The sequence below is a fragment of the Phalaenopsis equestris genome, unplaced genomic scaffold (genome assembly GCF_001263595.1).
Source record: "Phalaenopsis equestris unplaced genomic scaffold, ASM126359v1 Scaffold000694, whole genome shotgun sequence".
NCBI classification, from domain to species: domain Eukaryota; kingdom Viridiplantae; phylum Streptophyta; class Magnoliopsida; order Asparagales; family Orchidaceae; genus Phalaenopsis; species Phalaenopsis equestris.
In genome coordinates this window covers 295,597-320,784 of record NW_018165134.1, presented here as the reverse complement: position 1 = coordinate 320,784, position 25,188 = coordinate 295,597, and the positions used below count along the sequence as shown (strand labels likewise).

Here is a 25,188-nt window from a genome sequence, read left to right as displayed (position 1 = left end):
CTTTCAACATCCTAGAATGAACATTGCCAAAAACATCTATGTTCCATCTTTTTAAATGATAAACAACATTCTTGTGTAATTGCCATAAAATGAACCAAGGATTTCCACTCCACTTGGAGACCCATGCCTGCTTAATCACATCAATAAATATAGGATGAGTGGTCCAAACATTAAGAAATTTAAAATGATAACGAGCAGGTTTGGAGTGAAAAACCAAACTAAGCAAAATAGGATTATGGTCCGAAGCAGCATGATTAAGATGCTTGACATGAATAATGTTATAGTAACTCATAAAAGCTGAGTTCCCCAAAAATCTGTCCAATCTTTGCATAAGAAAACCCCGCCGCCAAGTAAAATGAGGACCCGAAAAGCCTAAATCATAAAAGCCAGCATCCTCAATATGATCACAAAAACGATTAATAAGACTCGTATCAACTTTAGCACCACCCCATCTCTCAGAAGGCGACATAATCATATTTAAATCTCCACCAATGAACCAATTTTCAGTAATAGTTGCACCCATATGCGTGAGTTGTTGCCAAAGACCCAACCCAAAAAATTCTTCAACTGATAATGAATAAGAACATACTGCACATTATCATCAATAATATTCAGAATGATGTCTTTCTGCTAAAAATTCCAAATTTTATTATTCACATTGCTGAAATGCATGTATCCCTTGAATTTCCTAATAATTTCCTCTTTGTGAATTGTAACAATAGGTTCTAAAAGAACAAAAATTTCAGGTTTATGGACCCTACATAAATGTTTTAAACGATTAAATGAGTGAGGGTCTGTCACTCCTCTAATGCTCCACACTAAAATATTAAACATGTTGGCCCACGACACCTTCCCTCCTAGTCATCCTAGAGGGAAGGTGCAAGTATTCGCCCTCCGAATAATAAGTGACATCCAAATTATTTGATTGTGACATATTTGGAAGTTCAGATTTCCTTCGTCCTTTTTTCCTACTATATTTTTGAATCTGCCATTCAGATTCAAGAGCCAAGGAAGCCGAAGAGGAAGGGTCCTGCGTTGGAGAAGTAGGCATAGAAGTGGAAGGATGAGACATTTCAGGTGGGGGAACAAACACTCCAAAATGTTCATCAGAAAATATCTGAGGAGGTTGTGGCTCAGATTCCGGAACATATGAAATGATAGGTTCCACATTTTCAACATTTCTTTCAGGAGTCAGAGCTGCACCCACTGCTACTGCGACCAGAGGGGGAGCATCGCTAATTGCCGCTAAACCTGGAGAGCAGGCCCAATGCAGGCTTCAACCAAATGAGTATTAGATTCAGATAAATTAATTACAGGAGTAGATTTCGGTCCAGCAGAGGCTCTACGACCAGCTGGGGGATGTCTTAATTCAGGATGCAAATGAAAACAGTGATCAGAATCATGACCAAACATGCAACAATGCAAACAGTAATGTGGATGTTTTTCAAGCAAAACCTGTTGCCAATAACCAGTGTGACTAGAGCCTATCCAAACTTCCTCCGAAGGAGGAAGAGTAACATCCCTTTCAATTAGTATTCTAGCCATTGATGACCTAGTTAGATTAAAGGTAGGAGCATCCAACATTAAAGGCTTTCCATACATAGCAGCTATAGAAAACAGAATTTCATGATTGAACAGATGGACTTTTAAACCCGAAAGTTTTAGCCAGACTGGGATAACAGGGAGTTCGGTTTTCGGATCGAACTCCGTAGTCCATTTAAGGACCTTCATCCACACATCCCCAAAATGTACAGTTTTACGTGCAAACAATTTAGCATAATCATCTTCATTAGAAAGTTGGATATATATATATATATATATATATATATAATTAAAATAGGTAATAGATATGTAAATATATAGGAGTTAAGTGGAATTTGTGTAAATCTTCAATTTTTTATTAAGGGATAGAAATATAAATATGTATTACAATTTCCAAATTTCATTCCCATTTATGCAAATGGTACGTGATGTATAAAATTACCCAGCGGAAGAGCCTTCGATCATAATGATGACTGAATCAATATTTTTTTCCACCTTCCAAGTTTCTCCGCTCCCTGCCAAAGTTCTTACAGTTCAGAGTCAGATTAAACAATATGCAGCAAAATTCAATCTTTACAGAGGAACCATTTGATTACTTGCAGATAGAGATCACTTTTTATAGATTGATGATTTTGTTTTAAACTCATTGACCATGAAAATAAAATTATTACATTTGAGGGATCTGTAACATTTAACAGATGCTTATACATAAGATAGCTGTTTCCTTACAGATTACAGAAAAGAAACAAAATTAATTTAACTTTCAAATCATCTTTTTTTTTCCTACATGCAAAGCAGATGGACCATAAGAAGGGCATAAAACTAGACATATATGAATCTCTGAGGCACTTCAATATTAGCATCTAAGGTTCCCTTTCACGGAGCTTTCCTTTTTATAAAATTGGGATATTTACATACATATCACTCAATTTTTATCAATTTACGCATCTCACCTCAAAACTTTTATTTTTACACGCATAACAGCCTATTCTTTTATATCACATCAAAAATATCACTCATCATACTTTTTAATGGCCAAATTTATTTTTCATATACATAGGTAAAATGCTATGCATGTAATTATGAAAGTTTAGGTGTGCAACAATGATAACAACAGCAAAACCTTTATCCCACTAAGTGGGGTCGGATACATGAATCCTTTTTCTCCATCGCGATCTATTTAGTGTCATGTTTTCATTTAATTCTAATAAATTAAGATCATATTGTTATACAATATGCCGAAGTCCTCCTAGGTCTACCTCTGCCTTTCTTAACATAAGACGAATCTAAAACATCTACTCTTTTAATCGGATCATCAAATGGTCGACGTTTAATGTGACCAAACCATCTAAAATGACTCTCTAATTTTGTTCGTCACTGGAGCTACACCAACCCTGTCACGGATATATTCATTTCGCATTTTGTTTATAAGTGTAGAACCACTCATCCACCTAATCATTCTCATCTCGATAATACTTAACTTAGTTTTATGTTTCTCTTTTAAAGACCAACATTCAGCGCCATAGAGCATTGCAGGTCTCACCATCTTATAAAATTTTCCTTTCAGTCTGTGGTATTTTTCTATCACACAATAGGCCAGAAACATTCCTCCGCTTCAACCAACCAACTTGAATTCTACTAATAACATCCCCATCAATATCATCATCACTTTGAACAATAGACCCGGGATATCTAAAGCGTTCACATCTTTTAATAATTTGATCACCCATAGTTGCATTTTTGTCACTAGAGCTACTACTGCTAAAACTGCATTCCATATGTTCAGTTTTAGTTCTACTCAAACGAAGCCCTTTAGTCTACAAGATAGACATCCATAATTCAAGTTTTTCCTAAGTTTTTTCTCTCGTCTTATCCACGAGAAGGATATCATCAACAAAAAGCATACATCAACGTACATCCTCCTGTAAGTGTCCAGTAAGACCATCCATAACTAAAGCAAAAAGATATGGGCTTAAAGCAGATCCTTGATGTAAAACAACAGAAATAGGAAATTATTTGGTCAATCCTCTTTCTTTTCGAACACAAATAATAGCTCCAGTAAGACCATATTGTATACATATCTTTAATGACTTGAATATAAGGCATATCAACACCTTTTTTCTCAAGAACACTCCAAAGGATATCTCTTGGAACCTTATCGTAAGCTTTTTCTAAATCAATAAATATCATATGTAGATCCTCCTTATTATCTCAGAACTTCTCCATCAAATCTCTCAATAAATGCATAGCTTCCATAGTAGACCTGCCTGACATAAATTCAAATTGCCTATGAGAAATCTTTGTTACGTCTTAAACTATGTTCAATTACTCTCTCCCGTAATCTTAAAGTATGACACATCAACTTAATTCCTCTATAATTTGCACACTTTTGTGCATCCCCTTTATTCTTAAAAATGGAGACCAAAATACTCTTCCTCCACTTCTCAGGCATCTTTATTATTTTAAAAATAATATTAAAGAGTTTAGTAAGCTAAGAAACTCCCAAATCTCCTAAATATTTTCATATTTCAATTGGGATATCATCAAATTCTACAGACTTTCCACCCTTAATTTTCTTTGAAGCCTACTCAACTTCTATTTTACTAATGGGACGGTAAAAATGAAACATTTTATTATTATTTATAATATTAAGTTCACTAAATTCGATCGTATATTCTGAAACTTCATTAAAAAAAATATCAAAATAACTCGTCCAGCTATTTTGAAAATCTTTTTCTAAGAAAAGTACTTTTTGATTTTCATCTTTGAATACACTTGAGTTAAATCTTTACTTTTCTTTTTTCTTTGTTTGGCTAGTTTATACATTTAGTATCTAATCTATTATAAAGATCACTAAAAACAAAATTTTTAACGTCACGGATTGTTCTCTTAGACTTCCTACGGGCCGTTTAATATTTTTCTCAGTTTTCTAAGCTTTTACATTTAAACCAATTTTTATAACTTAACTTCTTATATTTTATCTTTTCTTGCATATTATTATTCCACCACCAACTATTTTTATTTATAAAAACTTTTTCTTTTGATTCTCTAAGTACAACTTTAGGTGTGAGATGCGTAAATCCATAAGAATTGAGTGCTCTATGTATGTAAATCTCTCTATAAAATTTTGTTCAAAAGTAGTTTTTTGTAAAGCCATACTTTAAAGTTATTTGAAAAGACAGCTACGTGTCACGGACAAATAGTCCCACATCGGCTAGGTGTAGGGCCGAAAAGCAGTATTTAAGTCATGGGCTGTCCACCTCTCTTAAGGGCTCTTTTGAGAGGTGACAAGTGGTATCAGAGCAGATTACTGTCTGTCAGGTGTGTGGACTCTCCATGGTCCAGTGGGACCCTCGGTGGAGCCAATCCGTGACAAGGGCGTCACGTGATTGGGTGGAGTAGAATGTCACGGCCACATCGGCTCGGCTAGGTGTAGAGCCGAAAAACAGTATTTAAGTCCTGGGCTGCCCACCTCTCTTAAGGGCTCTTTTGGGAGGTGACATACGGCTTATAAAAGAAAAATAGAAATTTCTCAAAGCATTTCTATAATAGTAATGTAGCCAAACAAATTTTTCAGCGTCTTGTAAAACGGAAAGCACCATAGAATTCTTCCAAACAGAGCCTAAGAACAATGTGAAACATCATTTTCTTGAAAACTAGAAAACCAAAGCATAAGCGTACCTTGCGTTGCTTGACAGCTAGATCATTATCTACAATTGAAATGGCCTTGAAACCCACACGATTAAGTACCTCCAAATAGCTATAGAATAATAAATCAGATGAAAAATTAAGTGAAACAGTGGTTCAGGACAAGTATTCATCATTATTTTTTGTATTCAAAGTGATTACAAGAACTCGATATATAAAGAACTACGATATATAAAGAACCAATTAAAGGAACTCACTCTGCCACAGATGTATTGTATGGTGGTCCCACTTCCTGGTCATCAAACTGTGCAACAACAATACAAAAAAAAATCATTACATGCATGTCATACAATTCTTATTTATTTACATATCTAACACCCAAAGTTCGATATTTACACTTAAAACACCTTAGTCTCATAAACTTTGCATGAAAATGTATATTTTACTTTTAAAAGAATAGTGATGGTTATATTTTTATGTGATGTTAAAAGCTGTGTAGTATGCATGTAAATATGAATGTTAATGCAAAAGAATAGTGCGGAATGTATGTAAATGCACCTAAATATTATTAATGGAAAAATAGAGATAAATATAGCATAAAAGTCGATCATCAAAGAAGAGATGCGTTTAGACAGTGTCATACAAAAGAATACCTTAGGATGCACCTTGCCAAGATGATCATGTTGTGTTAGAAAATGAAAACTAGGGAAACATCAATTCGAGAGATCAAAAGCAAAAACTTAGAACAAAAGCATACAAAGTGAGAAAAACACTGAAAAACACAAGAACAACAAAATTTAACATAGAAAAAAACTGAGAACTGAAAAAAACCATTGAACCACACCACACCAAAATATCCACTATGAAGAAATGAGAAGTGTACAAATTACACCACACTCAAACCTCTCTACACTCCTGGAGTCGAGAAAACACTTCAGACGCTCCTCCACTTTCTTTCACAAATAAGAGATCATGAAATCCAGAGTACGACCACACAAATAAAGAGAAGTTAAAGAGCTAAAGTCAAGAAAAAGTTATCGGTAATAGAGCGCTAGTCCCGAGTTTTGGGTTTCCAGGCGTTTGGGTCCAGAGAACGATCCAGGCACAACTGTGCTGCTAGGCGCCGAGCCATTCCAGGCAAGAAAGATCCACCCAACCCCCACCCCTTAACAGGAATACACAACAAAATATTTAACTATTATCTGATCTGAGACACTTTAACCTCAGATCTGTCTTTTTCTCAACTATAACTTTCCACTTCTTACATGTCAAAACATCATATTTATGTTTTAAGAAACACACTCACACATTCCTAATGTGATCATCAATGAGGTGATAAAGCATTTTGAATTCTCAATAGACTGAATTGAAGTAGGTCACCATACATCAGTATGCATTAATTTCAGTTTTTTGGACTTCATGTTTGACACAATTTTTAAGGTAACACTCTTTTGGTTGTGATAAACACAATCTTCACAAAAATATGAATGTATAGATTTTAAACCCTGAAGTTTATTTTTAAAAAAGATACTTCATATATTTCTCACTCATATAGCCAAGTCTACAGTGTCATAAACCTACATCAACTTTTGTTCCAACTACACTAATGGATTCAAGCATGTCATTGATCAGGAAAAGGATGTCTTCAATGTTGACTTGATCCATCACTATTGCCTCTAATCCCCTTCCACAAATCACCTTGATCCATTTGACAACCTGATATCAACATCACTATTTTCTATAATATTGCAGGTCTTGTTATCTCCAAAATATACATTCCCTAGATTACTTTTGAGTATAATTTTTTAACACCTTTTGTTGGGATAAGCATAAAAAGAAGCATCTAAATCCACTACCCATGATTCAATACTGTCTATAGATAAAACAATGGAGTTGCGTTGGATTTCATCGATGGAGACATTAGTAGAGAGTTTTCTATTTGGACTTCAATCACCAACATGTAAAGCTTTGCAGTACGTCTTGAAGTGACATTTATTCCCGCTGTTCCAGCATTCACCTCTATCTTTCTCCCTCTTTGACCTAAACTGTCCTCTCACAGCCTTGAATCCTTTTTTGCTTGCATTTTTATACAAATTTCTTCCTATATTTTCAACATTCAGAGAAAAATTTAAAATTTTGTCGCATGTCTTCGTGCAAACTTCTTCATTTAGCACTAACCCCACAATATCATCAAAGTTTAACTTCAAGTTATCTAAAAATTACTCACTACAATGACTAGTTCATCCTAACAATGTTTTGACCTCATCATCGAATTTGATGCCAACATAACACAACTAATTAGTCACAGTGCTGAATTTATTCAAGTGCTCAGTCACTAAACTATCGTCCACCATCTTCATATTGAACAATTTATTCATAAGAAAAACTTTATTTGAAGCTGAGGGTTTCTCATACATCCATGCTAGTGCAGGCATGAAATCAACAGTAGTCTTCTCATTCACAATGTCAAAAGCAGAAAATGAAGAATGTGCAAGATGGATCAAACCTAGAAAAGTTTTCCAGTCATCATCTCCGATTTCTTGGTGATTCCTTCCCGCGGCAAATATAGTTTCTTTTGATATAATAAATCTTCAATTTGCATTTTCTAGAAAGCAAAATTTGAACCGTTGATTTTCTCTACTTTATACCTCGTTTCATTAGCCTCCCACTCGAATTAAAAATCTTTGAAAACCTCTCTCTGATATCACTTATTGTGACTGGAGATTAATTACTATGAAACAAGGAACACTGATTCGAGAGATTAGAAGCAAATATTTCGAACAGAAACACAAAGTAAGAAAGACACAAAACACCAAGATTAAAAGTGAAAAAACCTGAGAACAAGAAAAAATCATGGAGTCATACCATAACAAGAAATTTACTATGAAGAAATGAGGAGAAATGTATATATTACACTGCAATTGAGTCTCTTTACACACCTAGGCTCAAGAAAATACTTTGGACGCTCCTTTCTTTCACACACAAAAAAGATGTACATTTCTCCCACACATATGAAGACTCCTTACATGGTTGGTTGCTGGTTGGTTGCTCACATTTTGAAAAAAAAAAATATTAGGCTTGTATACTCATTCGACTTGAAGATTTGTCCCCATAGTGAATTTTCTTAAATTTTATAATTGAAATTGTATTTACTTTATAAAATATATTGGAAAGATTTTTATTTTAAAAAAAACAAAGGAAAAAAATACCAAAAACCAAAATTTGAAAAACAAGGCATGCATCAAATTTTAACATTAAATTTGGAATTTGTTAGTTTGAAAAAAATATTTCTTTAAAGTGTTGCCGTAGAGGCAGATGATCATTTCAGCATGATGTGGAAACTGAATTTAATAATTCATCATATTTCAAACATCAGAATTTAGTGCCAGCAGCAAACTAAATTACATCATATGTGAGATGAAATCCAAGCACGTTCATCGTCCAGCATGTATGATGTGGATGAGACAATAACCAAAGAACAATTGTTTTACATAGCACACTACAAAAAAGTTTATAACATGATGCTTATCTATAAATTAGGGACCATAAGCTTGGAAATCTAAAGAAAAAGTGAAATTGTCAATAAAAAGGTTTAAAATCCTTATGAACCTTACGTGATTTATCATGTTACTATAGTCACAAATCGCACTTTTATTATACTACAAGCTCTAAAATGACTATTTCAATTTACCATTAAATATCAATGTCATGATGCTCACCATTCTCTCCATATAATTTTGCTTAGTTGAAAAAACATTAAAAAAAACATTCTTGCTTCATTGCAGTCAGCCTATTACATTATTCGTCTCCATTAATCTGTTTGGTTCTTGAGAACTCTTGCTGCAGCAAGCATATTCAAATCTACGATTTTCATGTGTGAAGCAGGCAGCACTTAAGCAAAACTTTCGAAATTGTCTCCTATTGACGTATTATTTGAGAAATTTTACGCAAGAAATTATTTTGTGTAATATTTCAACCTTTGGAGCTACAACAATAAGCTTAAAGGCATTATGCACAAAGCTGATTCTTTGTCGAGCTATATTATGAAAAAAAAAATAATAATAAATGTATTATAACATATTCATGAACATTGTTAATGTATCTTTTCAAATAACCAAAAAATAATCATGACCTTGAAAGAATTAATTGGAAATGATACGCTTAAAGACTTGCAAAAAAATAACAAAGTCAACAAATGGAAAGAACTCCATAAAACATAAAAAGCAGAAGAACGACTGCCCAACACATTGGGCTGTAATCGAGCCGAGTCGATCATAGTTCGGACTTGGCTTAGTATAATTATAAGTTATTCATGTTCAGTTTGAGCTTCTGTAAAGCTTTCATACATTGTTCAAGCTTGACTTGTTTAATTTTTTCAATATTTGAACTTAATTTGTATTAGCTCAATTTATAACAAGTGAACGAGTATTTAAACAAGCTAAAAATTCAAACGAGTATTTATATTTTCAAAAAAAGATTTTATTAAATATTTTTACAAATCTGATCGCACCTATTAACTTATTCATTATAAACTCTATTAAAATGAAAGGTAACTCATGAACCATGACCATATGGGATGCAATCTCTCATATTTTAGCATGATCATACTTCTAAGGTGCACCCCCCCCCCCCCCACCCCCCCCAACATTCAGGGTGTTGGTTTTCCCATAATATGCACTTGTACTTTTCCTAGCTTTTTTGGAAAATTTTGTATGTCTTTTATATTAAGTTGTTGCACCATCTTTATTCTTAATCATATATAACATACAATATTACAATGATACAATGATTGCACCACACTTTCTCAACACCACTTTTAATCGAGTAGGATTTATGAGATGAGCGGAAAGGGAAGATATACAAGAGACTAGAGATTCAGAAATCCTTGCACACCGTGATCTCGTCATCGCCTTCGATGCTTGAACGCCCTAACAATTCAAGGTTTTGTATGCTTCGAGTGAAATCGGGAGACAAAACTTTGAGAGGTCAAAGGAAAAATGAGGTTTGTGGGGGTTTAAAGTTAATTTTAAGGAGTGTTGCACACATACCACATAAGTTATGTATTTTCATATCTAACACCTAAACTTCAATAAAATAATTATATAACTAATAATTATATATTAATAAAATAAATATATAATTTATAATTAATCAAAAAATACTATTGATAAAATAATATGTTCCTATTAAATTTATAATTAAATAAGTTCTAATTAATCAAATTTTTTTTTAAATAATATATCATATATGATATGAAATATCATTGAGCTTAATATCGATTATTTAACGAGTTACTTGTTAAACAACAAACAAGTTTGTTTATAAACATAAATGAATAAGTTCGACTATGTTAATGCTTAGTTTATTTAAGCTCTGAGCTTTTAAAAATTGTTCAAGCTTATTTATTTACTAATTTAAATGAATGTGATTGAGTCTTAATCAAGTGAGTTCGAGTTGTTCATCGAGTGCATTGGTTCGTTTATGGCCCAACCCACACATCGAATATGCAAACAAGACTAGAAAAATAAACTCTGAAAAGCTCATCTATAAATCTTTATAGACTTAGCCGCCTAACAAAATAAGTTTATATAAGCACAAAGGGGAAGAGCTCTGCAGTTCACAAAAAAGGTATAAAGAAAAATTTACATAAATACCACTTAATACCCATGTATTTACATTTCTAAAACCAAAACTTCAATTATTACATATATGCCACCTTACCTATGCATGAAAATGCATATTTCACATTTTAAAATTAAAAGTGGTATTATTGATGTGGCATGAAAGATTTGGGTGCGATAAATGTAAAAAATATAGTTTAGGTGTTAGACATGTAAATACATAGGAATTGAGTGGTATGTATGTAAATGCAAAGAGTACAAAATACTCACCAAATACATTAGTGTGATAAGTTCTCCATTTGGCTTTAGAAGTTCGCTTACTTTACTTGCCCAAGCTGACCGCATTGAGGGATGTATAGCACAAAAAAACCTGCGCTCTCACCTTCATAAGATGCTTTTCACGAGAATGAAGAACTAGCAGCAATATCAGACTCACGTGTAATCAAAAATGACATCAAAAAGCTCAGGTGGGGTCCAAGTAAAGAAATCTTCTTCTAGGAAAGTAAAATATCTTGCATTTGGTAATGAAGAAGACAGCTGGATTTAACAGAAATAAAACAGATTAATTAGTCATTTTTGTTATGTCAAAGTTTGCTTGCGAAAACTTGATAAAAAGAAACATCACATGAAAGGATTACAAGTATGAGAGATCATAACAAGAAAAGGGACTAATGCAACTAAGATATCACGAGCAAAAAAAAGCCAACAAACCAAAACTTAGCATTTATCTACGGAGCGTTTACATACATACCATTCTTATGTATTTACATATCTTACACCTTAACTTTAATTTTTACATTTATACCATCCAAAATTTTCATACAACATCAAAAATAACATTATTTTAACTTTAAAAATAGAAATACACCTGTCATGCACAGGCAAGGTGGCATGTATGTAAAAATTGATGTTATGGTGTTAGATACGAAACTACAAAAGAGTTGACTGGTATTATGTATATCTTCCTTTTGTTAGTCAAAAATACCTATTTTAACTCAGGCCAAAAATCAATGGAAGCATGATATGATATCATGGGATGATTGCATCCTCCGAATAGCCATTTCCAAATCGATACTTCCGGCAACAATCATGTTAATTTCCAACGTACGCTTAACTCCAGCTCCAACTGTTAAGTATTCCTCTGGTGCTCATTCTAATACAAGTATACAGCATTTCAATCTATCTAAAGTTGAAGGATTAGACAAAAAAAAGCTCGACATGGCCGTCCCCTAGTGCTCTAGTCATACATGCGTTTCTCAAGATAGATCCTGTTAGTGGATTACAATGCTGAAGGCTTCTTCAAGAGAGCAATGTTCATGGGAAGTATGCCCTTTCTCTTTCATCTTGGATCAAGAAACTTTACATCAATAAATCAGCCAGTAAATGGAGAGTTTTTCAGAGCCAATTATTCAAAAAATGAAAAGCTAGGACTCATGTTCATATTTTTCTATCGGAGCATCATGTTTTGATGATTCCACCTTTGTAAGTGGATCATGCATCAGAAATTGAACTAGTGTAGGGATTCTTCACTCATTCATCTTTCACATAAGAGTAATGGTAAGCTCCCCAAATAAGATCACCGAAGTATCTAAATCTTTTGTGTGGGTGCGGGTGCTTGGACTAAATAAAATGGGAAAGAAATACGCACCTGCTAATCTAGTTCAAGAGAATCTAGAAAATTCAGTTTATAAGTAATTTGTTTGGGGAGTATAGCTTTATTTTTCACATAATAAACATACCTCTTTGGCCTTATTAATAGCAGTAGTTGATACATCCAAGCCTACAACAAAGCGCGTAGAGCTGGCCATAGCAACCACATCATAACCCTATATATAAGAAAACATATTTGGTTTGAATCAAACTTAAAGAAAATAGATAAAACAAATCAAAGTTCATAATGATGATATAAATGAGGATATATAACTACTAAATTTATTTTTTGAAAGTTCAATGGAGAATCGAAGTTGTATGGATCCAAATGTTGAGCTGAAAAAAAGGCATTAATGTCAGTTGAGTGTGGCAAAAATGAGAATGTTAAGATGGATGTATGGTAAAGCTAATAAAGATAAATTCAGGAATAATTATATCAAAAGAAATATTACAGAAACATCCATTAAAGATAAGATGATGGAAAATAAAATTAGATGGTTAAGACACGTACAGTTAATGTAAAAAATCGGCCTATTAGATGAATACATAACGTCGAAAAATTAAAACAAAAAAGGTAGATCAATGGTTACAGGGATAGAAGTTTTTTAAAATGATTTACAAAGAACAAATTTAACGCCACATATAAGATTCAATAAGAAGAATGAAAAATGAGCTTAAAGGAATCAAAATAAGTTATAATGACTAAGACCACACATGTAAGTATTTACATATCGAACGCCTAAACTTTACTTTATATATTTATACCACCCAAATGTTCCATAACACAAAAAATACCACCATTTTTAATTTTAAAAACTGAAATACACATCTTCAAGCATTTGTAAAGTAAAATCTTCCTATATTTTATGATTTATTTCCTTATCTTTATGACAATTGTCAAATATAAAAGGTTAGTAATCATCCAAGAGTAGTTTCATATTCCATTGACTATGTCAATTGAATAATGATATCTTTTGCATCGTTGCACCTTATCATACCAAATTGAGCCAAATCTTGTGCTTCTACACATGAGAAGATCATTATGATGGCAATCATTGTTAAATAATTCATGGGATTGTCCATAATATGCTTTCAGCTTCTTGTTTACTATCATAATTCATCGTTATGAAACATTGATGGTTCATCCTCACCAAATCATATCTCAACCTTAGGCCCCAATCGTCATCGCATATGCTTTCTTTTAGAGGAATTTACATACATAACACCCAAAACTCTTTATATTACAAATTTCACACCTAAATTTATCTATTTACATTTAAAGTACCCAAAACATTATATTTTCTCAAAAATAATCTTCTCATTAAAAATAGTAATGCTAGTCCACTTCCCCATCTCATTACCAAAATGATTGTGATACAAACAAACACAACTAGAGCTAACTAGGAAAGGCAAGGATGGGATCGCGACATACAAAGACCTCTGAAACTTTCATCTTTCTCCCTCGACTCCTACCCAAAACCATAGAGGAAGGTAACCCTCGTCTTTTTCCCCCTTTCATCACCCCCTCTTCGCGCTCTTCAGTTCCTCTAAATCCCATAAATCTGAGAACTAAAGAAAAAAAGAGATGAAATGATATTAACATCATGTAGAATTTAAACTTACCATTTTTGTTATTTTTGCTATTTGGCAGGATTTAGGTTAAATCGTGCTTAAATCCTGCTCAAACGGGATCTCTCTCGCTTTCTTGAACTCCAATAGCCTCGCCAAAATCGAGCACTGTTTTTAATAGGAAGGGTTAATTTTTAGCAAATATAATGTTTTGGGTGCTTTAAAAGTAAATGGATAAATTTAAGTATAAATTTGTTATATAAAAAATTTTGAGTGTTATATATGTAAATCCCCTTTTCTTTTTTTCCAATTAAAGCAACTTCAAAAGCCACAAATTATGTTTTAACGTCTAAAATTTTTCTAGATCTATGATAAAATTGTCCAACTTTTTTCATCCAAACAATATATGTAGGGGTGTGAACGAGCCGAACACGAGCGAGCCCAGGCTCAGCTCGTGTTCGACTTGTTTATATGTCGAGCTCAAAAAGTGTGTTCGCATTCGGCTCGTTACACGAGTTGTTCACAAATAAATAGTTGTTTTGACAAACCTAATCACGTAGCCAAAAGATGTTAAGGGTTGGGGCAAGATTTAAAAATTATTGTTTATATTAAAATATCATTTGAATCTAATTTAATAAATTTTATTCTATTTTATTAACTAATACTTTTAATTGATTATAAATTTTTATAGCCTTGTAGTCAATTTTTTTAAAATATTTTTCTTCAATATAACTGATGAGTAGTATTTGGAGCCAAAACAAGCCGAACATGAACGAATAAATCTTTGTTCGTGTTCAACTCATTAACTTAGCGACTGAACGAATAAATCTTTGCTCGTGTTCAACTCATTAACTTAGCGAACAAGAGCCGAACAAGAGCTTCTTAACGAGTCGAACACAAGTTGTTCGAGAACAACGAACCGTTTTGACAACCCTAAATATATATAATTTATTTGACAAAGTAGGCAAAATAATTTGAATCAAATGAATCCTTAACACGGACAAATAATTGTATCTAGGGGTCATGCCATGAAAGCAGATTGATATATGTTAAATTTACATGTGCCCTAAAAATAAAAAAAACTAAAATACATTTCATAAGAAACTAGATGATAAAATGTGATTTTGTTTTGAGTTTCTTATCTTTTACATTTTCTTAATTCCAAATTGCAATTCATAAACTTAAATCTATCTTCTAATTTCTTTAAAAAACGTCTTTTCAATTTTTTTATTCTTTCTTTAGAACTCCTAAAGATATTTTTTTCCTTTACTTGGACTCAAAATCCTTCCTAAAATAAATCCAAAAACAAGTAAATTAAAATTCATTCCCATGACTCTCAATGAATCATTTTCCTTTTTACTACATCATCTTTGTAGAAAATACAACACCAACTCTTTTATGTGAAAGACAAGCTAGAAATTAGCCTTTTTCATTCCTAAATTTTCCTCCTCAATACTCTTAAAAAGTCAAATCAAATCCAAACCATTTCCTAATGCCCAAACCATCATTATCACCATCCTCATCATTAGCCACCCACAATAAATCTAAGTTTAGATTTAAAAAATAATCCAATCAAGCAATGTCATTGCATTGTGCTACATCACATAGCTTATTTTCTAAGTAATGGAGTCCAAAAAAGATTACTTATTTTCTAAGCAATCATGTTAATTTTAGAGCATTATCACATCATCATTAACCTTATCACAACTAGTTAAGGTATGCTTCATGAATTTTAACTCCATTCTTTTTTTTTTAGTGACACACGTGGTCTTCACTTTATATTTTATGTATATTTTTGCACTTCTTTCCATGTAACCATCGCTTTTACCCCTATTATTATATAGTTCTTCCACATAAATTAATTTATCTCACTTGTGCATCTTCTACCCTTCTTTGTTTGCATCAAAACAATGTAAGTGTAATTTCACTGTCTTGCTTTCATTTGGTGCTGCTCCATACTATTTCTTTCCAAAATTTTCTTCTCAATATCCTCTTCAAATATTCAAATCATATTTAATCATTTACATAAGAAGCCTCCAAATGGTCCTCATCACCATTGTCATCATTCTAATGAGTAGCCATATCCAATAAATTTCTGGTTAGATTTACAAGTCAGCATATATAAAACAGTTTAATCAAGCAATGCCAAACACATTTTGCTACACCACATAGCTTATTCTAACTGTTAAAAATAAATAAATCAATTCTACTAAACAATAAAACATGCTAACATTTTTGCTTTCAACCAAAGAGTTATTTTTCCAAGCAATCAAGTTAATTTTAGAGCATCATCACACCATCATTAACCTTATCAAAACTACATAGAAAGTGCTTTTTGAATTTTAACTCCATTTATTTTTGTCAAGTGTTGTATGATGCCTTCATTTTAAGTTCAACAAATATTTTTGCACAATTTCTATCCATGTGACCCTCTTATTAAATAGTTTTTCTAAAAAATTAAGTTGACTTAATAGCGCATCTTCTACCCTTACCTATATATATAAGATAAACTAGGTCTATTTTTTACAATTCTATTTAAAGTTGATGCTATAATCATTGTCTTTCTAATCAAGTTTACACCATACATTCATATTATAATTGTCATTTTAGCCTATGCTAAAGTTGCTATCAGTTTGTATCACCCCAACACAAGTCATCATAATTAGTGTACCTACCTTTTTATTAAGTTTGCATTTATGTCTCCCTAATATCGCTTTATCTTTCCTGCTCTAGCCTGCTTGCCTGAACACACTTGTTCATTTGTTAACTCCATCACTTGCCGACACACCAACACACCAACTTGTGAATCCACTATGCTCGCATGCCTGATCTTCACATTATTTCTATAGTAATGGCGCTCGTTGCCACCATCTGCTATCTTGGGCACAATGATTCATACATAGCAATTTCTTAATATATTAGTTAGTTCTTTGATTCTTTAGGCTCTCTCACTCAAAAATAGCATGGCATCTCAATCTGATCTTAATGACTTGAAATCCTCCTCCACAACCACCAACTATCACCTATGATGAAGGGCATTTTGCTTACTAGTCTATTCCTAGGATAAAATACATCAATTTGCTTCATTGAGATTAAACAACACTGTTCTTGCCAAGTTACTAAATAATTTTATTGCCTAAATTGTCATTATTAAAAACATTGCCAAGAAGATGTGGGACTTCATAGCCTCGCAAATATGTAATTGATCAAACAATCTGGCAGAAATATAAATGAGAATTTCCTATCACAATATTACTGTCTGAAACTCGTCCTTCCGCCAACATGTATAATCTTAAATGCTAATAGATTCCGTAATCCCAACATTGAAATCAGTATCTTCCAAATCACTGAGCTTTTGGTTCCACCATTTTTTATACAGTATAAAATTGTTATGGGACATTGTAATGGATATGATTATGGTGGTTAGATCAATAGTGGTCGTGATCGTAGAAAAAATTAATGTTTCCTCTTACTCTCACTAAAGATATGCTAATCATTCTTCAGAATATTGCTGGACCAAAGCTATCTATCACTTCACTAGCTAGTATACCTCTAGCCACACTATGAACGAAGTCTATCACTTCAGCCATCTCTTTATGTTGGGCTGTGGAGCCCAAGCACAAGGCACCCAGACCCGGTGCATATGCGCCGGGTTGTGGGAACTTAAGCACCTACTTCGGTGCTGCTCGAATAAAAAAGTACACGCCTAGGTGCCGGCTTTGGACGCATATGTGCCCGCTCTATAGCGGATGCGGCACTTATTCCTAAGAGACTGGTGCCTAGGTGTCCATTATGGCGCGCCGACACAGAACGCTTGGCAGCACTGACAAAGAAACTTGTGTGAGTCCTATAAGTTTCTTCATGTGAGTGTGGAGAAGAAACTTATGTAAGCCCTTTGTAAAACTTTCTAAATTTTATAATAGAATTTCTGGTAGTGTGGCTCCATGGTTTTTTCCTGTTCTCATCTTTTTCCACGTAAAATCTTTGTATGTTTTTCTGATTGGTTTGATTGTGCTTCTATGTTTAAATTTTTGTTCCGGTTTTCTCGAATCATGCAATCTTATTCAGCGACGAAATTAAAAGGAAACTCTTTCGCAGTAGTTTTTCCTAACAAACTGGTATCAAAACGGGTTTCGATTCGAGTAGGAACAATTGTTGAAAAAGTAAGGTTCAAAGTGGAGAAGTTAAATAGGACGAACTTTGCTTTCTAGAAGATACGGGTGGAGGATTTGTTGTATCAGAAAAAATTATACTTGCCACTACAATGAATCACAAGGAAGTCTGAGTCTATGCCTATGGAGGAATGAGAAATGTTGGATCAAACGACACTAGATTTGATCAAGTTGCACTTTCCTCATCTGTTGTGTTTAACATTGTGAATGAGAAAACGAAGGTGGATCTCATGGCGGCACTGACGAAGATGTACAAAAACCTTTTGCTTCTAGTAAGACTTATCTGATGAAGGAATTATTCAACATGAAGATGGTGGACCAGTTTAGTGGCAGAGCATCTCAATAACTTCAACACTGTGGGGATCAAGTTTGACAAATGACGTAAGAGCACGGTAATGTTATCTTCATTGTCGGAAAGCTGGGATGGTTTGACAATGGCGGTGAGTAATTTTTCAGGGACTTCAAAGTTGAACTTCGATGATATTGTAAGTCTAATGTTCAATGAAGAAGTTCGCAGAAAAGTAGCGAATGGTGAACCTTTAGGTTTTGTGTTGAATGTTGATAATAGAGGAAGGAATCTGGGCATGAATATAGGCAGAGGCAGATCTAAAACCAAGAAAGGAAATTTCAAATCAAGCAGAGGAGAATGTTGGAACTGCGGTAAGAAGGGGCATTTCAAGAATGACTGCAAAGCTCCAAGGAAAGCTGGTGGTGGAGTTTATCCCTAGTTAGAATCCTGAATAGTAGAATCAGGTGTCACTTTTCAAGCTTGCCCCAATAAAGAGGTATTTAAAAACTACACTCAGAATGATCTAAGGAAGATATATCTGGGAGATAACAAGGCTTGCAGTATAGTTGAAAAGGGTGATATTAATATCAAGTTATCGAATGGAGAATTCTGGAAGCTTACAATAGTCAGACATGTTCCTAGTTTGAAAAGAAATCTTATGACAACATTACTGGAATTATAGTTGAAAAGACATGAGCCAGCTGACAAAGTCAGGACTTGTGACTATTTCTTTGTGAGCCAGCTGACAAAGTCAGGACTTGTGACTATTTTCACGGGTGATTCGTGGAAGGCGACCAGGGGCATTAGTGATAGCTCAGGGCAATCTTGAAGGCACCCTTTATTTGATCAATGAAATGGTTGATTTCATTGATGTGGTTGGAATTAGGGTGGATGCAAGTCTGTGGGACCTAGGCTTGGCCATATGAACAAGAAATGGATGAAGTCCCTACTTTCAAATAATAAGCTTCGATGTCTGAAATCAGTTGATCTAAATTTCTGTGAAGACTATATTTTGTAGAAGAATGTTTCTTTCTCCAAGAGCGGTGTAATTGTGAAATCAAATAAACTGAAGTTAGTGCATACTGATGTATGGGGTCCTACTCCAGTTCAGCCTAATGAGAGTTTTCGTTATTTTGTCACTTTGATTGATGATCACACGAGAAAGATAAAGATTTATTTCTTAAAGTAGAAATCTGATGTATTTGAAGCCTTTAAGAAATGGATGGCTATGGCAGAAAATAAAACAGGCTTGAAGTTGAAGTGTCTCAGATCAGATAATGGGGGTGAGTACTGTGATCAGAAGTTCAGAAATTTCTGTGCTACAGAGGGGGTTCGACATGAGTTCACTGCCCTAGGGACACCAGAGCAGAATGGTGTGGTCGAGCGCTTAAATAGAACGATCACAGAGCGTGCTAGAAGCTTGGGACTGCATGCAGGCTTGCCAAAACAATTTTGGGCAAAAGCAGACAATTGTCTATCTAAATAAACTGTAGTCCATCAGTACCTTTGGAGGAAGACTTGTCTAAAGAAGTCTGGACTGACAAAAATGTATGTTTATCTTATTTAAGAGTATTTGGGTGTTCTGCATATGTGCATGTTGATGCAGCGTTCAAGAGCAAGATTGACTCAAAATCTATCAAGCGCACCTTCATTGGATATGACTCAGATGTGTTTGACTACAAGTTTTGGGATTATCATAATCAGAAATTTATTAGAAGCAGGGACGTCACATTCAACGAAATAGGGATGTACAAGGACAGGGTCAAAACTCAGGACATTTCGTCAGCTACTTCTAAAGAATCTAGAGATGTGGAGATAGAAGATACTGATGATTAGAAAGATGGAGAAAGAAGTAGTGCTCGATCAGAAGAAGCATTAGAAGTTCCTCAGTCACCTGTTACAGATGTCAGAAGATCCAGTAGCGTGAAACAACCAATACAAAGGTATTCTCCTTCTTTACACTATTTTTTATTAACTGATAATGATGAACCAGAGTGTTTGAGGAGACCACTCAAGTTGAAGATTCAATAGAGTGGGAGCTCGTCATGCATGAAGAAATGCAATCTTTGGAGTCAAACCAGACTTGGGATTTGAGCACTGCACAACAAGTGGGTCTTGGGTCTACAGGCTGAAAGATGAGTCAGCCGATAGCAAGTGCTACAAGGCAAGACTTGTTGTGAAGGGTTTCTAATAGAAGAAATGGATTACACAGAGATCTTCTCCTTAGTGGTGAAGATAACGACTAACAGGGTTATGCTGAGTCTATTAGCAGAGGAAGATCTACATCTAGAGCAGATGGATGTAAAAACAGCTTTCTCACCTAGAGATCTGAAGGATGAGCTAAACATGGTACAACCACAAGATTATAAGGTTCAGACAGAAGCTTTGGTCTACAGATTGAAGAAGAGTCTGGTACAGATGGTTTGACATGTTCATGTCAGACAATGAGTACATGAAGCACCAGATAGACCACTATTGTTTCATCAAACACTTCGGTGACCATTATATTTTACTTCTTTTATATGTGGATGACATGTTGATTGTATGGATAGATATGGAGAAAATTAGAGACTCCAAAAAATAGTTATCCAGTGAGTTCAAGATGAAGAATTTAGGTCCAATAAAAAAAATCCTCGGGATGAGAATCACCAAAGACAGAAATGCATAAACACTAAGTTGTATCAGACAAAGTGTTGAGAAGATCCTACAAACGTTCAACATGAGTGAGGCAAAACCAGTTAGCACTCCCTTAGGTAGTCACTTCAAACTATCTAAAGAGGTATCGCCTAACTCTGAAAGAGAATAAGCACAGATCGAAAGAACTCCGTATGCTTCAGAAGTTGGAAGTTTGATACATGCGATGATTTATACCAGGTCAGATATTGCATATGCAGTGGGAGTGGTCAGCAGGTACATAGGCAATCCAGAAAGAAATCATTGAGAGGAGATAAAGTGGATTCTCAGGACACTTTGCTATAAAAGTGCAGGAATCAGTCTACAGGAATTCGTAGATTTTGATCTGGCAGGAGATGTGAACAGTAGGAGAAGTACAACGGGGTATATCTTCAAATTAGGGAGCATAACGGTGAGTTAGGTTTACAGGTTGCAGTTGATCGTTGCACTTTCTACTACAGAGATTGAATATGTTGTTATTACTGATGCTAGCAAGGAGATAATTTAGCTAACAGAATTTCATGGCAGAATTGGGTAAGGGGGAGGTAATTGGAAGACTCTACAATGACAGTATAAGTGTGATTCATCTTGCTAAAAATGTTATTTTTCATGCTAGGATGAAACACGTCCAATTCAAATATCATTTCATTCGATCTCTTCTGAAAGATAGGAAATTAATTCTGAAAAAAATACTTACAGCTGAGAATCCTGCGAATATGTTGACAAAAGTGGTGACTGTTGAGAAATTGTAGCTATGCATGGCTTTAATTGGGTTTCATGAAGATTGAGATTGGGGGTCGACCACACAACTGTACGTGATCACGGTACGTGACTATGAAGTCGATTCAAATAGAGATACATAACTAGTGTTGGGTGCTTTAATCTCCAAGTCGAAGATTGTTGGATTGTGGAGCCTAAGCACAAGGCACCCAGTGCATATGCGCCAAGTTGTGGGCGCTTAAGCGCCCACTTAGGTGCTGCTCGAACAAGAGTTGGCGCCTAGGCGCCAGCTTTGGTCATTGCTCTTATTCCCGAGACACCGGCGCATGGGCGCCAGTCTATTGGTGCCTAGGCGTCTATTATGGGGTGTCGATACCGAGTGCTTGGCGCTTAGGCGTCATTTTTGGGCGCTTATGCGCCCGGTGCGTTTACTACACGAAAAATTAGTTTTTGAGCCAATTTTTTAGCGTGTATCGGAGAGCTTGTTCTTTCTTTTTTCTAAATTCTTCGATGAGCATCCCGGTGAAGGTGAGGGTGTTAAAGAGGTGGATTTCAGTGATTTGGCATGACTTTTTTGTCGAATAAGAGAGAAGATTTTTGGTACAAGTCCTGTAAGTTTCTTCATGTGAGTGTGGAGAAGAAACTTGTGTGAGTCCTTTGTAAAACTTTTTGAATTTCATAGTGAAATTTCTGGTGGTGTGTCTCAATAGTTTCTTTCTATTCTCGAGTTTTCCACGCAAAATCCTTGCGTGCTTTCTGGTTACCTAACTGTGTTTTAGTGTTTGAATTTTTGTTCTGGTTCTCTCGGATCCGATGATCCTATTCCGCAGAGAAATTAAAAGGAGACTCTTTCGCAGTAATTTTCTTTAACACTTTAAAGTCCGACACTCTTGCTCAATGAAATTTGATCACTGTGTTTAAAGCTCTCAAGCATCCATATATGCTTACTATGCTATATTTTGGAGAAGTTGTTTCTTCAAGTATAAGGTGATTGATGGTTATTCTCTTCTCTTAATTTGCTTTCTCTAAAACATCATGATTATGTCATTATTGTTGATGGTTCTCCCTTTCTTATATCTAAAAAAGGTTGTCTTTATTTCAAAAACTTATCTCACTAGATATTTAATATATTCCCAATTTTTTAATAATTTGTTATACATTAATTCAATATATTATTAAGCCTTACAATTGGTTTATAATTTTTTATCCATCTCATTGTGTTTTCCGATAACTCAATAAGAGAGTGACGATAGGTGGAAGTATTGAAATTAGCAGGGTTAATTCCTTGAAACTTAAGCTCCCTCCTAGCTTCTCTTCCACTCACCTGGTATAAGTGACATTGCCTTTGGGTTATATCTCAACCAATAAAACTTTCAGAGTTTGATCTTATCTACCCTTCATTGCCCAAGTTTGAATATAACAACAACAAGCTTGCTAGCGAGCGCATTTTCTATTTTCCATCTTCAATGTTAAGTCCCGTAGTGTCCCTTTTTTGAGTTGGCTTAATCTAATATTAATGCCTAAGATTTCGTACTATAATACTTGATGATGAACACTATTAATTCATATGGGTATGATTGATCAATTATAGGTTTTAATGTTTTGCCGTTATTTCACACTTCTAATAGAAAATAAATGTTATTTTTTTCTACTGAGTAAAAATCTTTGAATTAATAGTACTTTTTAGTTTATACAATCTCAATTTAACTCATTTAGTCTAACATTTGGATTATTCATAAGAATTCATATCTTTATACATCTCAACATAATAGTGTTATCTAACATAAATGTTATCATCTACTTGACATAGCCCAAATTAAATGCCCCTAAATGAATGTTCCTCATTAATAGAGGGTGATGTGGCAAATGTATGCTATCTTATTAATTGTATCTCGTCTTCTCCAAGACAATGCTTCTCCATACTTTGTCAAGCACAATCCTCTTTTCTTATCACACCTACAGTTTCTGGTTGGGTACTTTATATATTCCTTTCTGGCCAATGACAAACTCTCTCCATAAGAGATTCGTTATATCTTTCTAAGCTAACCCCATTCTACAGAAATCATTGTTATGACTTGACTATAAGATGAAATTATAATTCAATAGATGTTATCTGTCAAGATCCCTTTCCGTACTTCTCTTCGCTACTACTTCTAAATCATCATTTCCAACAGTACATTTTCCTCCCAAAGTATCGATTCCTATCACTCCACCTTCAGAGGGGTGGGTTTAGGTGATGAATTCATTATATTATTTCTGCAACACTTCTATCAACATCATTTGGTCCATCTAAGCATTCACCTCTAAGAGAATTCTTTAATCTCCCTATGTACATTGTCCCTCAAAAATGTAAATGACAAAGGTCATCCTATTCAATTTCTGTCTTCTTCATTTAATATTTGATGGTTTAACATGTTTTTGTCATCAGTCATTATCCCCAACGCACTGCAGTAATGGATCTCCAATGAAAACAAGCTATGTATACTGAAATAATTATCTTGCTAAATAAAAATACAATAGAGTCTATTACACATCCTCCTAGCATTATGCCATCAAATTCTAGCATAATGGCTCTATTGATAGCCACATGGCATGCTTGGTTATTAAAGATTTTACTTAAGTTTATGGCATCAACCACCTTAGGCAACAGTTACTCAACTGCTAGGATCAACTTCAACATGATGTTCTTCTTCTACCAAAACGTAAATATATTTTGATCTTAATTAATGATTTTTATTCACTATTGAAAAAACAAAAGAATCGTACATAAATACGATTTGATCTTAATTCATATTTCTTACTTGCTATTAGAAAAATAAATGAATCAAATACAAAGATTGATTTGATAATATTATAATTAAGACTACTTATAGTTAATATATAAGCTGATAAATGTATAGATTTCTTAATATATGTTATTGAGATATTAATATAAATATTTTCACAAATAGAAATTGAAATTAAAATCTGTCACATTCTAAGGTGTTATTTGATATGTTGACATATTCATTATAATGTTATATTATTAGTAAATGATACTTTAACATATTTTTAAAATTTTTATAAAATTATTCTACTATTTATATATAGTTAAATATTATTTTGGTGATAACTATCAAGTATAAATTTTTATAAGATTTCTAATAATCAATTTGGATTTATGTCGGGCAGGTCTACTATGGAAGCTATACATTTATTGAGAAGTTTGATGGAGAAAAAGAAAATAAGGAGAATGAATCTACATTTGATTTTTATTGATTTAGAAAAAGCTTACGATAAGGTTCCAAGAGATATCCTTTGGAGA

The 25,188-nt window shown here is 33.9% G+C and overlaps 1 protein-coding gene across 2 annotated transcripts in view; it reads right to left on the bottom strand.

Moving 5' to 3' along the window:
- Positions 1–1,886: 1,886 nt before the first annotated feature.
- The window catches only part of LOC110030292 (probable thiol methyltransferase 2), a 30,387-nt gene continuing 7,085 nt past the window's right edge, over positions 1,887–25,188 (bottom strand). Inside the window, exons 3-8 of one of the 2 annotated variants that reach the window (XM_020732934.1) lie at positions 12,551–12,637; positions 11,248–11,348; positions 11,082–11,181; positions 5,448–5,494; positions 5,224–5,302; positions 1,898–2,057 (exon numbers count right to left, since the gene is read on the bottom strand). In XM_020732934.1, coding sequence (XP_020588593.1) covers positions 2,004–2,057; positions 5,224–5,302; positions 5,448–5,494; positions 11,082–11,181; positions 11,248–11,348; positions 12,551–12,637 — 468 coding nt within the window. In that variant the 3' untranslated portion in view covers positions 1,898–2,003. Of the gene's footprint in view, positions 2,058–5,223; positions 5,303–5,447; positions 5,495–11,081; positions 11,182–11,247; positions 11,349–12,550; positions 12,638–25,188 lie in introns of both variants that reach the window. The other variant, XM_020732935.1, reaches the window with a different exon arrangement.